Source organism: Hyperolius riggenbachi, chromosome 4, assembly GCF_040937935.1.
Source record: "Hyperolius riggenbachi isolate aHypRig1 chromosome 4, aHypRig1.pri, whole genome shotgun sequence".
NCBI classification, from domain to species: domain Eukaryota; kingdom Metazoa; phylum Chordata; class Amphibia; order Anura; family Hyperoliidae; genus Hyperolius; species Hyperolius riggenbachi.
Window position 1 is genome coordinate 129,710,591 of NC_090649.1, and position 16,326 is coordinate 129,726,916.

The following is a 16,326-nucleotide window of genomic DNA, read 5'->3' on the forward strand; positions in this document are numbered from 1 at the left end:
GTTACACCAGTGTGTATGGCCAGCCTTAGGATTCAGGAACTTCTACCAGTTTATTGTTTATTTGTGGTGACTGTGAGATTTCGGGCCTAATGCACAAAGCACTGGTAAATTTGCCATGTGCAGGCAGTGCACAGCAGTTTCACTGGTACTAACGCAATTGCCTTGTGCTGCCTGCGCATGGCAAATTAACCAGCACTTCTTGCATCAGGCCCTTTATCACCTATTCTGTTACCCTGAGTCAAAGTCCTGTCTTCTTGTCTTTCTTGCCACTCACTGTTACTGCTGTATATAGTTTGTGTATATTTGTTATATTTACTTTGTGGATAATGCCTGCAGTGTTTTAACCACTTCACTACTAAGGGTTTTTCCACCTTCTGTACCAGAGCAATTTTCACCTTTCATCACTCCTGCCTTGTTATCACTACTTATCACAACGAAACAAACTATATCTTGTTTTTTTTTCGCCACCAATTAGGCTTTCTTTGGGTGGTATGTTTTGCTAAGAATTATTTTATTATAAATGCATTTTTTTAAATTATCTTTTTATTTTCAAAAGACAAAAAAAGTTTAAACATGCAACAACATCAGATGTACAACATCAACAATCATGCTTAGAGATCGTTAGCCAAAGAACAACAGCATTGGAGCGAAATACAGAATACATACAGTTACCTAAATGCAAAAAGGTCAAATAGAGAATGTGCTTTATCAAGAGATATTGAGAGGTAGTCTCCCAAAATTTTTGAAGTGATTTTCTCTAACATACAGTATATGTATATTATACTCTATTTAGCAGTTCACTCCTAGAGGGTGGGGACGACTTCCAGGATTTAGCAAGTAAAGCTTTTTCAGCATTACAAATTTGTCCCAGAAGTTTGTTCTGATATTTAGAGAGTTGGGGGTGGGGCTTGTGAAACAGTGCTGACCATGGGTCCGGGTTAACGTGTCTATCTAACACTTCAGAAACTAGCGAATAACACTCTTCCCAAAAGTCAGCTACCAGGGGGCATGACCACCAACAATGAGCTTGGTCAGCAGTGGATACACATCCACAAAAACATGAATCAGATGGGAGCAGTCCCCATTTAAACAATCGTGCAGGTGTCCTATACCAATCAAATGAAATCTTGTAATTGCGTTCTTTAGTTAGTGTGTTCCTGGACGAAGTAGCCATACCCAGAAAGATAGCCTCCCATTGCTCTGCGTCCCAAGAAGCATTCAGTCTGTGCTGCCGTTTCAACATGGCATTAGAAAAAGTGTTATGTTTGGAGTACCAAAGTTCATGTTATAAAGAAGACATAAGCCCGTTTGGGAGTGGGTGAGACAAAGCCATCTTTTCTTAGCTGGAACTAACTGAGCGCAAACCTTTGCGAACGCTGATATTGCAAAACGTGGCCAATCTGTAGGAACCTGAACGCTTCTGTGTCTGGTATATTAAATTTCTCTTGAAGCTCTGACCTAGACAAGGGGAGGCCATCCTTCATTAAGTCTCCTATAGAGTTTATACCCCCTGATTTCCAAATTCCCCAAGCTAAGCCACAGATTCCTGGAGGAAAATCTGTGTTGTAAAACAATGACTCTAAACTAGAGTATGGGCCTAGCTGATCTAACATTTTAACAAGAGACTTTTTTATCATGAGGGACTCATGTATGGGAAGCGGGAAAACATCGGAACCTAAGCAGGGCCTAGAAGTCCAGAGAAGGCATCTAATTGGGAAAGGAGAAATAATTTCTTGTTCCAAATCAACCCATCTAACTGAACCTCTAGGGTAGGATTATAAATGCATTTTAATGTATAAAATAAGAAAAAATGGAAAACATTTCTCAGTTTTTGGCCATTATAGTTTTAAAATAATACATGCTACTATAATTAAAACCCACACATTTTATTTGCCTGTTTGTCCCGGTTATTACCCCCAGCAGTGCGGATTTCTCCGTCCCTTGTTCCACCCTGTTAAAACCAAGGGACGGAGAAATCCGCACCTGACGCCGCTCCTGCCGCTGTCCACGCTCCCGCTCGCTCGTCCGTGCGCTCCCGCACTCGCACACGCCGCCGCCCGCTCGCCCGGAGATCAATGAACGGGAAAAACCTTTCCCGTTCGTTGATCTCTGCCCCCCGCAATGATCAACTGCTTCTACGAGAAGCAGCGATCATTGTAAGTAAAAAAAAAAAGTTTCTCAGCCTCCTAACCCTTCCTGCAAGCGTACTTCCTGTACGCTTGCAGGCCACATAAACAAAAAGTTAACATCTTGTGGCCAAATAGTAAAACGACACCCTAAAGCATTTTTCATATACAAACACATTACTTTTACACTAAAAATTAACTCATTAGCTCCAATTATTATTTTTTTGTAATTAAAAAAACAAAAATTACAATTAAAAAAAATACATAAATAGTTACCTTAGGTGCTGAACTTTTTTATATTTATGTCCAGATGGGCTTGTAATTAGGGATGGATGCAAAACTGAAAAAAATGCACCTTTATTTCCAAATAAAATATTGGCGCCAAACATTGTGATAGGGACATAATTTAAACGGTTTTATTACCGGGACAAAAGGGCAAATAAATTTCATGAGTTTTAATTACAGTAGCATGCATTATTTAAGAACTATAAAGGTCAAAAACTTAAAAATAATAATTTTTTTCCCACATTTTTTCCTATTTTCCCATTAAAACACATTTAGAATAAAATAATTCTTGGCATAATGTCCCACCTAAAGAAAGCCTAATTGGTGGCGAAAAGAACAAGATATAGTTAATTTCATTGTGATAAGTAATTATAAAGTTATAGATGAATGAATGGAAGGAGCGCTGAAAGGTGAAAATTGCTCTGGTGCTCAAGGGGTAAAACCCCTCAGTTGTGAAGTGGTTAAAGCATTTCAAATACTATCCCGAGTACAATGTATGGCACCAATACTTAACTTTATTTGGAAATAAAGGTGCACTTTTTCTGTTTTGTGTCCATCACTAATTCCAAGCCCATAATTTCAATAATAACAGTAATATACCCTCTTGACATAAATATTAGAAAAGTTCAGCCCCCAAGGTAACTATTTATGTATTTTTTCTTAATTGTCTTTTTTTAATGCAAATATTTTATTTGGGTAACTGCCGGAGAGCGTGGGAGGTAAGGGGTTAATTTTAATGGTATATGTGTCTATTTTTATTAAAGAAAATGTAGGTAGGTGTAACTTTACTATTTGGCCACAAGATGTCCTGGCGCATTATTTTCCTGAGTGTACTATTAGTGCGGATGTGTGGATGTGTTACTTTCGTTATTAAAATGACTGCAGGCATCTCATTGATGTCGGAGATCATTGACTACTTTCCCATTTATTGATCTCCCCTCTACGGGGCGGAGGCAAGAACACGCGTTGGAGCGAGTGCGGGCGTGCACAGCGGCCATGTCCCACACTAGACGAATATCTACATCCCTGGGCAGGAACTGAAGTCCTGTGGGATGTAGATATACCATCTGAAACCACATAAGTGGTTAAAGGACAAGTGACATGAGAGGGGATATGAAGGCTGCCATATTTATCTACTTTTAAGTTTTAACCACTTGCCGACCGCACGCTTATACCGTGCGTCGGCAAAGTGGCAGCTGCAGGACCAGCGACGCAGTACTGCGTCGCCAGCTGCAGGCTGATTAATCAGGAAGCAGCCGCTCGCGCGAGCGACTGCTTCCTGTCAATTCACGGCGGGGGGCTCCGTGAATAGCCTGCGGGCCGCCGCAGGCTAAATGTAAACACAAGCAGAAATAATCCGCTTTGTTTACATTGTACGGCGCTGCTGCGCAGCAGCGCCGTAAGGCACATCGGCGATCCCCGGCCAATCAGCGGCCGGGGATCGCCGCCATGTGACAGGGGACGTCCTGTCACTGGCTGCACAGGACGGATAGCGTCCTGTGCAGCCCCGATCACCGGGGATGAGCAGGTAGGAGAGGGAGGGGGGAATTTCGCCGCGGAGGGGGGCTTTGAGGTGCCCCCCCCCCGCAACAAGCCTGCCCACCAGAGCGATCAGACCCCCCCTGCACACCATCCCCATAGGGGGGGAAAAAGGGGGGCGATCTGATCGCTCTGCATGAAACCTGATCTGTGCTGGGGGCTGCAGAGCCCACCCAGCACAGATCACAAAAAATAACGCTGGTCCTTAAGGGGGGGTAAAGGGTGGGTCCTCAAGTGGTTAAACCATGAAAATTGCCTGCCTGTTCCTCTAACCTTTTAGCCATAGACCCCAAACAAGCATGCGGATCAGATGTTTCTGACTGAAGTGTGACTGCATTTGCAGTATTCTTGTTTCAGGTGTGTGATTCAGACATTACTGATGCAGGAAAGACCAACAGGACTGCCAGGCAACTGGTATTGTTTAAAAGGAAATAAATATGACTGCCTCCATATACTGTACCTCCCACTTCAGGTGTCCTTAATGCCACAGTGTTAAATAATAGTATACATGCACTATGTCAATTAACAACTTATATGTTGTATATTTAAATGCTGCTAAGCCTGGTCTTATATGCTGGGCAGAGTTCCTGCATTAAATGAGTGGAACCAGTAGAGACTGTTGGCTGAATGGAATCGGAGGTAAGACATCTGGTGAATTAGCCTGGTGTGACCACTGATATACACACATAAAACCTCCCCGCCTACCCTTCCTCGTTCCCCCTTTCCTCGATAAGCTAAAAAAGTATTGTTTACTTATACTGATCATCTATGTGACACTTGCATATCATGCAACATTTTCCAAAGTTCAAGCGCATGGCACACTTGACAGGGATTGAGCTCAAGGCCTTAGAACTGAATGGTAAAATTCAGGGCCGGATTTACCTCAAAGAAGCCTATAGGCACAATGTCCTGGCACCTTAAACTTTGTGTTCCATGAACCTACAAATCCCCACCAATCTGCACTGCAGGTGTGCTGGCTGCCCCAGCTGCCAACGCAGAGATGTGAACAGCCCCATAGAATTGAATGGGCAGTGAGTTGACTTTCAGAATTATTCTGCAACACAACTGGTGCACTGTGAACTAGCCCTTAAAGGACAACTGAAGTGAGAGGGATATGAAGGATGTCATATTTATCTCTTTTTAAGCAATACCAGTTGCCTGGCTATCCCGCTGATCCTCTGCCTCTAATACTTTTAGCCATACACCAGTGGCGTAACTACAATTCATGGGGCCCAACAGCAAAACTTTGATGGAGCCCCCAAATGTTACCACCCCTTCCCTTGCCTCCCCTTGGTGCCCTTCAAGGCCTTAGGAACCATGTTACAAGGTTACAATGGACATAAAACAAGTATGGCCATCATGATTTTCACACCCATAGTAAGTGTAGCCACAAAAACACCTGATTTGAAGAATGGTCCCCTATGTGCGAGGAAGGAACGGTTAGTAGTTGAGCCCTCCCACAGCTATGGGCCCCCCTGCAATTGCAGATGCTGCTCCCCTCTAGTTATGCCCCTGCCATAGACCCTATACAAGCATGCAGCAAATCAACACAGATTATCTGCATGCTTGTTTCTGGTGTTATTCAGACACTACTGCAGTAAAATAGATCAGCAGGGCTGCCAGGAAACTGGTACTGTTTAAAAGGAAATAAATATGGCAACCTCCATATTCTTTTCACGACAGTTGTCCTTTAAGTAAAAAGTATAACGGTGCTTGAAGATTAGAAATGTCTTTTTTGGACATTGTTTATTACCTAGTTGAAATTGATGGACGTATGTCTTTTACCAACCCAACTAACTATGTAACCAGGGCCGGATTCATACTTTTCTTCATCCAAGGCCACTGTTACCAGGTGACCCCACCTCCCCTTCCCCCCTGGAGTCATCCTGTGCCTGCACCATCCTTATGAGACCCTCCAGCCAGCAGCAGCGACCCCCCCCCCCCCCCCAAAAAAAAAACTGTCCGGCCACGCACCTCCTTATCATGCTTGCGCTGCCTGGAGCATTATGCACATGTGCAGAACACGAAAATTGCTATTGCACTCCTGGCAAAAGAAGCGTGATCAGGGTGCATGTGGCTTGGGGTCGCGCATGGCACTACCAGCCAGCAGTGGCGTACCTAGGGTATTTGGCACCCGGTGCTGATTATCCACAGACACCCCCCCCCCCCCCGATCAGGAAGACAACGTGCCACGCACTTAGCCGAAAAATGGGGCTACATTGTGCGGCTGCGCTGAAAAATGGGCAGGGGCGGCGCCAGGGGGGTGCTTGGGGGTGCTCGAGGACACCCTAGAATTGTCCAAGCACCCCCAAAGCACCCCCTGGAGTGAACTGACTTCAGGCGTCTAAAAGACGCCAAGTCAGTTCACACAGCGGCAGCCTGGAGCAGCAGGCAGGTAAGATGGCCGCCCGAAGCCCTGTTCTGCAGACTTCGAGTCTGCAGTGCATGGCTTCGGGCGGCTATTTTCCCGTATCCCTGCTCTCAGCATGCAGGCAGGAAGTCTCGTGACGTCGGGAAGGAAGAGGATGGTGAGCGCGCGGGCGCTGCGCGCCACAAGGAGGTCGGGACAGGAGGTCGGGAAAGAAGGTCTTCTGGCTGTAGGTGAGTAAATGGGTTTTTCTTTTTTTTTTCAGGTGGTGCTGTGGTCAAAACTGCTGAGGAAGGATTGTGCATATTGGGGTCATATCTGCTACGGATTGTGCATATTGGGGTCATATCTGCTACGGATTGTGCATATTGGGGTCATATCTGCTACGGATTGTGCATATTGGGGTCATATCTGCTACGGATTGTGCATATTGGGGTCATATCTGCTACGGATTGTGCATATTGGGGTCATTTCTGCTACTGATTGTGCATATTGGGGTCATTTCTGCTACCGATTGTGCATATAAGGGTCATATCTGCTACGGATTGTGCATATTGGGGTCATATCTGCTACGGATTGTGCATATTGGGGTCATTTCTGCTACCGATTGTGCATATTGGGGTCATATCTGCTACGGATTGTGCATATTGGGGTCATTTCTGCTACCGATTGTGCATATTGGGGTCATTTCTGCTACCGATTGTGCATATTGGGGTAATTTCTGCTACCGATTGTGCATATTGGGGTCATTTCTGCTACCGATTATGCATATTGGGGTCATATCTGCTACCAATTGTGCATATTGGGGCCATATCTGCTACCGATTGTGCATATTGGGGTCATATCTGCTACCGATTGTGCATATTGGGGTCATATCTGCTACCGATTGTGCATATTGGGGCCATATCTGCTACCGATTGTGCATATTGGGGCCATATCTGCTACCGATTGTGCATATTGGGGCCATATCTGCTACCGATTGTGCATATTGGGGCCATATCTGCTAACGATTGTGCATATTGGGGCCATATCTGCTAACGATTGTGCATATTGGGGTTATTGAACATGTTTTTTGTTCAAATCTGCTCACATTACGTGTTTTTTCTTGAGAAAACCCGCACAATTATGTGAATTTTCTGGGGAAAGGGTCACCAAAACTTGGGCCCTCTGTCTTTGCGTTGCACTTTTAAAGGGAACCCGAGGTGAGAATAATATTGAGGCTGCCATATTTATCTCCTTTTAAGTAATACCAGCTGCCTGGCTGCCGTGTTGGTCCTCTGCCTCTAATTCTTTCAACCATAGACCCTGAACAAGCATGCAGCAGGTCAGGGGTTTCTGACAATATTGTCAGAACTGACAAGATTAGCTGCATGCTTGTTTCTGGTGTAATTTAGTTCACTACTACAGCCAAATAGATCAGCAGGGCTGCCAGGCAACTAGAATTGTTTAAAAGGAAATAAATATGGCAGCCACCATATCACTCTCACCCTGGGTTTACTTTAAATTACAGTTAGCACCGCTCTCCTCCGGTCATGACCATTTGGTTGTAGCCACACCCGTTTTTGCCGCGGCGCGCTACGCACGCCGCAGGTCGTCAACTCCCCCGGAAATTGGTCCAGCACCTGCATAGCACCCCCTAAAAAAAATTCCTGGAGCCGCCACTGAAAATGGGTGTGGTCATGGACCAAAATGTGGGTGTGGTCACGGGTGGAGACAAATTTACATGAACTTACCAATGGTGGGACATTAGATTAGGACAGTGGTGGCGAACCTTTTGGAGGCCGAGTGCCCAAACTGCAACCCAAAAGTCACTTATCTATCGCAAAGTGGCAACAGCAATTTAAACTAAATACAAACATTTTAACTCATACAGGAAGATTATGGAAAATCCAAGTTGAAAATAAACTGTGAAGATAAAAAATCTCATCCATCCTACTCCTGAAAAATGTATTGTTTTAGAAACCCCCTCCCCCCAGTTTTAATTTTCTGTTTTAAAAAGCTAAAAAAGTAGGTTTAAGGCTATTGTCTCATATGATTATGATTCAGCTTTTCCCATAGTCTCACAGTTAGCAATCATGAGGCCCCCCACAAGACAAATTCAGCAATCATGAGGCCCCCAACAAGTCAAATTCAGCAATCATGAGGCCCCCAACAAGACAAATTCAGAAATCTTGAGGCACCCAACAAATCATGAGGCCCCCAACAAGACAAATTCAGCGATCACGGGGTCCTCAACAAGACAAATTCAGCAATCATGAGGCCACCAACAAGACAAATTCAGCAGTCATAAGGCACATAAATAGACAGCATTTCACATAAATGGGCAGAATGCCCCCTTAATATGGTAGACACCTCTCACCTGGCTTCTGAATTCTCCTCTACTGGCTGCTGTGCCTGGCTGGCAATACTGTGTTGACTGAAAGGCCTGGCAGTGATGCTGTGGCCTGGCTGGCGGTGATGCTGTGGCCTGGCTGGCGATGATGCTGTGGCTGGGCTGGCTGGCGGTGATGCTGTGGCTGGCCTGACTGGCGGTGATGCTGTGGCTGGCCTGGCTGGCGGTGATGCTGTGGCTGTGTCTGGCTGGTTGAAGTAAATGCTGGCCTGACTGGGGGTGATGCTGTGGCCTTTTTGACAGCGATTCTGGGCTGGTTGGCTGGTGGTGATGTTGGGCTGGCTGGCCTAGATAGTTTAGGTAGTGAGAGGTGCCCCCTAGTTTAGGTAGCGCCAGGAGCCAGTGTAGGTAGTATAGTAGTCCCCAGTACAGCTAGTATAGTGGCCTCCAGTATAGTGGCCCCCAGTATAGCTAGTATAGTTTCCCCCAGCCAGTATAGCTAGTATAGTTGCCCCCAGTAAGTATAGCTAGTATAGTTGCCCCCAGCCAGTATAGCTAGTATAGTTGCCCCCAGCCAGTATAGCTAGTATAGTTGCCCCCAGCCAGTATAGCTAGTATAGTTGCCCCAGCCAGTATAGCTAGTATAGTTGTCCCCAGTAAGTATAGCTAGTTTAGTTGCCCCCAGTAAGTGTAGCTAGTATAGTTGCCCCCCGCCAGAATAGTTGCCCCCAGCCAGTATAGCTAGTATAGTTGCCCCCAGTAAGTATAGCTAGTATAGTTGCCCCCCGCCAGTATAGCTAGTATAGTTGCCCCCCGCTAGTATAGTTGCCCCCAGTAAGTATAGCTAGTATAGTTGCCCCCAGTCATGGAGGACAATGCCGTCACTAGCCACCCTGCCGGTCGGGAGACCTCGGCTTTACACACAGCTGAACAGCTGTTTGAGCGCCCGTGCTCTCATCGCTGCACGACTGCTGCCCTGAGCCAGCCCCCTCCAGCCACCGCCACGACTAGGGAAGGCACCCCATCGGCAAGCCACCTCCGGAGCTGCATCAGCTGAGGCCGCCACCCACGTGGCCCAGACCTCCGCATCTGGTAAAACACCGCCGCCGCTACCAGGGTAGTTAGGGAGCCAGCCAACTCAAGCACACGCAGGGACACTAACTGGGGACACTGCAATCCTTAGGGGTCTCCCAAGGAACCTCCTGCCCTCCACCACCGGGTCCCCCCCTGCTCAAAATGCCACTAAGCTGCAGCTGGGGGATAGATTTGTGCAGCCATGAGATCCTCCAACCACACCATCTACCAGCTGGATAGCAGGACTTTTTGAACTCTGTGCCTCTCTCTAGCCTAATAATCCTCCTTCTTCTTCTTCTTCTCCTCTCTCTCTCTCTCTCTCTCTCTCTCTCTCTCTCTCTCTCTCTCTCTCTATTCCTTCTCTCTCTCTTTCTTCCTTCTGTTCTCTCCTTCTCTATGTACTGTCGGACATTACGGGGGCATCCTAGCTGCTATGGAGTTGGTGAGCGCCGCCAAGGAGCCAGGCAGCTCCGCTCACACAGCATTAGGTCCCCTCCAGTTTTTGCTGCTTTGTATACGCTTGTACAGTGGTGTGAAAAACTATTTGCCCCTTCCTGATTTCTTATTTCTTTTGTCACACTTAAATGTTTTTGCTCATCAAAAACCGTTAACTGTTAGTCAAAGATAACCTAATTGAACACAAAATGCAGTTTTAAATGATGGTTTTTATTATTTAGTGAGAAAAAAAACTCCAAATCTACATGGCCCTGTGTGAAAAAGTGATTGCCCCCCTTGTTAAAAAATAACTTAACTGTGGTTTATCACACCTGAGTTCAATTTCTGTAGTCACCCCCAGGCCTGATTACTGCCACACCTGTTTCAATCAAGAAATCACTTAAATAGGAGCTATCTGACACAGAGAAGTAGACCAAAAGCACCTCACAAGCTAAACATCATGCCAAGATCCAAAGAAATTCAGGAACAAATGAGAACAAAAGTAATTGAGATCTATCAGTCTGTTAAAGGTTATAAAGCCATTTCTAAAGCTTTGGGACTCCAGCGAACCACAGTGAGAGTCATTATCCACAAATGGCAAAAACATGGAACAGTGATGAACCTTCCCAAGAGTGGCCGGCCGACCAAAATTACCCCAAGAGCGCAGAGAAAACTCATCCGAGAGGCCACAAAAGACTCCAGGACAACATCTAAAGAACTGCAGGCCTCACTTGCCTCAATTAAGGTCAGTGTTCGCGACTCCACCATAAGAAAGAGACTGGGCAAAAACGGCCTGCATGGCAGATATCCAAGGCGCAAACCACTTTTAAGCAAAAAGAACATTAAGGCTCGTCTCAATTTTGCTAAAAAAAATCTCAATGATTGCCAAGACTTTTGGGAAAATACCTTGTGGACCGACGAGACAAAAGTTGAACTTTTTGGAAGGTGCATGTCCCGTTACATCTGGCATAGAAGTAACACAGCATTTCAGCAAAAGAACATCATACCAACAGTAAAATATGGTGGTGGTAGTGTGATGGTCTGGGGTTGTTTTGCTGCTTCAGGACCTGGAAGGCTTGCTGTGATAGATGGAACCATGAATTCTACTGTCTACCAAAAAATCCTGAAGGAGAATGTCTGTTCGTCAACTCAAGCTGAAGCCATCTTGGGTGCTGCAGCAGGACAATGACCCAAAACAAACCAGCAAATCCACCTCTGAATGGCTGAAGAAAAATAAAATGAAGACTTTGGATTGGCCTAGTCAAAGTCCTGACCTGAATCCTATTGAGATGTTGTGGCATGACCTTAAAAAGGCGGTTCATGCTAGAAAACCCTCAAATAAAGCTGAATTACAACAATTCTGAAAAGATGAGTGGGCCAAAATTCCTCCAGAGCGCTGTAAAAGACTCGTTGCAAGTTATCGCAAACGCTTGATTGCAGTTATTGCTGCTAAGGGTGGCCCAACCAGTTATTAGGTTCAGGGGGCAATTTCTTTTTCACACAGGGCCATGTAGGTTTTGATTTTTTTTCTCACTTAATAATAAAAACCATCATTTAAAACTGCATTTTGTGTTCGATTATGTTATCTTTGACTAATAGTTAACGGTTTTTGATGAGCAGAAACATTTAAGTGTGACAAACATGCAAAAGAATAAGAAATCAGAAAGGGGGCAAATAGTTTTTCACACCACTGTATATGCTGTATATGCTTGTATATGCCTTGTATATGCTGTGTTGCCTTGTATATGCCTACTCTTGTATACTATGCTGCATGTGTATGCCTCTCAATCTACTGCATGTCTGATACTGTACCGTACCATCACCGACCCTGTATGTGCCAAAAATAATTCCGGGTACAACTCCGTTGTACTTGGCGAAATAAATTGATTCTGATTCTGATTATGATTCCCAGTAAGTATAGCTAGTATAGTTGCCCCCCGCCAGTATAGCTAGTATAGTTGCCCTCAGTAAGTATAGCTAGTATAGTTGCCCCCAGTAAGTATAGCTAGTGTAGTTGTCCCCCGCCAGTATAGTTGCCCCCAGCCAGTATAGTTGCCCCAAGTAAGTATAGCTAGTATAGTTGCCCCCAGTATAGCTAGTATAGTTGCCCCCAGCCAGTATAGTTGCCCCCAGTAAGTATAGCTAGTATAGTTGCCCCCAGTAAGTATAGCTAGTATAGTTGCCCCAGTATAGCTAGTATAGTTGCCCCCATTAAGTATAGCTAGTATAGTTGCCCCCAGTATAGCTAGTATAGTTGCCCCCAGGAGGGTGAAAGCAGCGCTAGAAGGAGGGGCAGTGGGGGCAGCGGTGGGAAGGGGGGAAATATCCCTCCCTCCGTCACCTGGGACCCCTCCTTCTGCCTCTCTCCCCCTCCATAGCTAACTGTCGGGAAGTGCGGGGCGGCCGGAGGCGTGCTAAGAATTACTCACCTCATTTCCGCGTTCCAAGCGTGGAGCGCAGCGTCATGTCGTTACAGGTCCCCGACTTCAATGCCGCCCACTGTGCTTCCACTAATCAGGAAGCACAGTGGGCGGCATTGAAGGTGGAGACCTGTAACGACATGACGCTGCGGCTGCGCTCCACGCTTGGAACGCGGAAATGAGGTGAGTAATTCTTAGCACGCCTCCGGCCGTCCCGCACTTCCCGACAGTTAGCTATGGAGGGGGAGAGAGGCAGAAGGAGGGGTCCCAGGTGAGGGAGGGGGGGATATTTCCCCCCTCCTCACCGCTGCCCCTCCTTCTAGCGCTGCTTTCACCCTCCTGCTGTGGGGGGTCGTGGTGACACCCCCCTGGGTGTCTGACACCCGGTGCGCCCCGTCCCCCTGCGCCCTATGATAGGGACGCTACTGCCAGCCAGCTTTCGGGAAGGGGGCGGGTGTTAGGGCTCGTTTCCACTATAGCGAATCTGCATGCGGGCACTGCATGTGGATTCGCATAGTCAATGTAAGTGGATGAGGCTGTTTCCACTTGTGCGGCGGCGGGAGCGTTTTTCGGTGCGGCAGAAATCTGCACGGCAGAGCCGTCAGATTTCGCGTGTGGGAGGAATGCGGGCGAATCGCCGCTAATACATTTAATAGGGAAATCGCATGCGGCTTTGTCATGTGGATTTCCCCGCGATTTCGCGTGCGATTTCGCATGGTTTGCTATGGAGCTGTACTCAGGCAGTGACATGGTTAAATTCGCCTGGCTCCTTGCCATGCGAAATCGCGGGTAAATCCGCAGGAGGAAACGCAGCCGCATGCGATTTCTTCTGCGGTGGAATCCAGGCGATTCCGCACCGCAACAGTGGAAACGAGCCCTTACCGCTGTTCGAGGGACAGCGCGGGCACAAGATGACTCCAGGGGGGTTGCAAGAAGCCCCAGGTAAGTTAAACTTTTTTTTTTGCTTTACTTTACTAACCCTTTAAAGTCTTTCCTCTTAAAATATACACTGAGAAAAATAAACACTGAGAAAAAACACTCTAGCTTATAACCAAATGCACAAGGAGAGGAAGAATGTTTCTTCCAAATAGTTTAAATTTGACAAAAAAAGTTGTGATGATGTCAAGGGTAGGAACTAGTAACTTCACTAATGCTTCATACACACTTGAGATAAAAGTCTTTGGAAAATGAAAGATCACAGACCAATTTTACCCCATTCTATGTAGTATGAGAGCCATACTCTACACAGTCTATTCTATGGAGCTGCACTCCCCATCAGATAAAATCTTTGCAGGATGCTGCACACAAAGATGCCTGTACACACTCAAAAGATCATTATCTGCAAAAGATCTGTTCCTGCAAAAAATCCATTCCCGCAAAATGCATTCATAGTCTATGATATCTGCAGATCTCATACACACCTGGTTTAAAGCCGCATCTACACGAGTAGATGCGGCCGCGATGCTCCTTATCAATCGAGCCGCTGATGCGGCTCGATTGATAAGATCCGACAGGACAGATCTCCGCACCGCCGATTTCCTGCTCGATCCCCGCGAGGGGACAATGGCAGGGAATCGTGCGGGAGATAAGCGGCGCCGGCGGGGACGAGCGGGCACGAGCGGGGAATCGAATGCGGCGCACGCGCGGCGAGCGGGGTCGCGGCGGGCACGCGGAAGAGGCGATCCAGCGGCTAATCGAGCCGCCGGATCGCTGCAATGTCCCATGGTGTAGATGGGGCTTTACAGACAATCATCTGCAGATCAGATCCACCAGGATGGATTTTCAGATCTGCAGATGATTGCCAGATATGCAGATGAAGTCTGTTAAACCAGGTGTGTATGATGATCTGCAGATCTCATAGACTATGAATGCATTTTGTAGGAATGGATTTTTTGCAGGAACAGATCTTTTAAGATACTGATCTTTTGTGTGTGTACAGCATCTGTGTGTGCAGCATCTTGCAAAGATTTTATCTGATGAGGAGTGCAGCTCCATAGAATAGACTGTGTAGGTATGGATCTCATACTACATGGAAGGGGGTAAAATTGGTCTGTGATCTTTCATTTTCCAAAGACTTTTATCTCAAGTGTGTATGCAGCATTACACTCTTTTTTTGCCCACTGTCCAGTCTTGCATCACAGCTGTGGTGGCATTGCGGGTAGCAAGACGCATGCCTTGCATAGTGGAAACGGGCCCTAACTGAATGTTTATATGGAAGCGATCAATTACCCCAACCCCAATTTAGTTCACAGTTTAAGTGTGAGATTCAAAATGAAAAGGAGCCTCAATTAATGATGATAACTTCAACACCTTCACAATCTTTGTAGGGTGATTTCCCCATTGTTTCTTTTGACTTTGAAACACTGATCTAGTTTACAACGCGACAGATGCAGTCTTACCTAAATGGATATGATTCACCGAAAGTACATAACAAACAAAATGTGTTTAGAGAAAATGCATTCTATTTAGCTATACGCAATTACATATTTACCATATGCTCTTAGAACAGCACAATTCTTAATAAGTCATTGACTTACCTGGAAGCTTTCGGGGTGCATGTGTCCAATGACATGCAGGGCCCCAGCTGCCTGTATCCTTGGAGGTACATTGGAGGGTCCAGGGCCCAGCATGAGACGCTGGGGCACCTGTAGTGGTTGCAGGAGGCCGGGGGACGGAGGCACCACTGAATGGGAGGACATCCTGACAGATGTGGACAGCCGTGCTGCGCGCAGCAGAGTATACGAGACACCTCCGATTGTCCCTTGCATCTTTATTAACCCTTGCCTGGACAATAGAGGATGATACACTCTGAACCTTTACCTGACTTCTATTGCTATGCCGCTCAACACCCATTTGAATGCTAGCTACTTTCCACCCTCCCCCTCTGTTGATTTGTCATCCAGCATTCCTCCCTCCAGCAGGGTCACAGGTGCCTGACCTGCACTCTGTAACACTAAGGGCATTATACCTGAGCCTAGACCAGAAAACATTCAGCATGCTGACGCTGGCAGATGCCTGTCAGCACTCCAAATGTCATTTATCACGGGCTCCTTGAAGTAAGACGCATCTCTAGTTAATGACAAAACTACAGTTCAATCAACTTATTAAAAGAAAAGCTGAATCAGTTTGGGAACTGTGTTTTCCCTGGTGACGGGGCTTTGTCTCTGCAAAATCAATTCTATTCCTGTGAAAAACAAGCAACAAAAGAACGTACTGTTCTGTATTCTTTTTCTGCATAAGAGCTGATGCATTTTACTGAGAAAGAACCAGACTGACTGAAAAAATATTTTTTTATGTTCCTTTCAAATGTTCAGTCAAGTAAAAAAAAAAATCTCCAGACAACCATAAAAAGTAGCATTCAATCCAGCTGTGTATTCATGAAATGTGTAATTTATATATGTAATAACCTGAATCTATGTCCCCTGTAAAGGTGCGTACACACATGCGACTATAGTCGTTTGAAACGATTGTTCCCCGATCATTTCAAACGACGATCGTTTAAAAAAAACATCCAACGATCATTAAGTCAAACGATGGACGAGCTAGATCGTTAAAAACGAAAGATCTGCCTTGGAGGATTTTTTTAAATGACGATCGTTTGCAAAAGTAGTACATCGTTAGAAAACGGTCGTTTGTACTAGGCTTGACATGCGCATTTCTTTATATCTCCATAGAACCTTTCTTTTTTATGCGCAAGCGCAACAGTTGCTTTTCGTGATGTAACGTTCGTTCCATGAATGTGTCCTG

The 16,326-nt window shown here is 46.0% G+C and overlaps 1 protein-coding gene across 1 annotated transcript in view; it reads right to left on the bottom strand.

Moving 5' to 3' along the window:
* The window catches only part of AGXT (alanine--glyoxylate aminotransferase), a 77,259-nt gene extending 61,830 nt beyond the window's left edge, over positions 1-15,429 (bottom strand). Inside the window, exon 1 of the mRNA XM_068280646.1 lies at positions 15,117-15,429. Within this exon, the coding sequence (XP_068136747.1) occupies positions 15,117-15,347 (231 nt within the window). The 5' untranslated portion in view covers positions 15,348-15,429. The remainder of the gene's footprint in view (positions 1-15,116) is intronic.
* Positions 15,430-16,326: the final 897 nt, after the last annotated feature.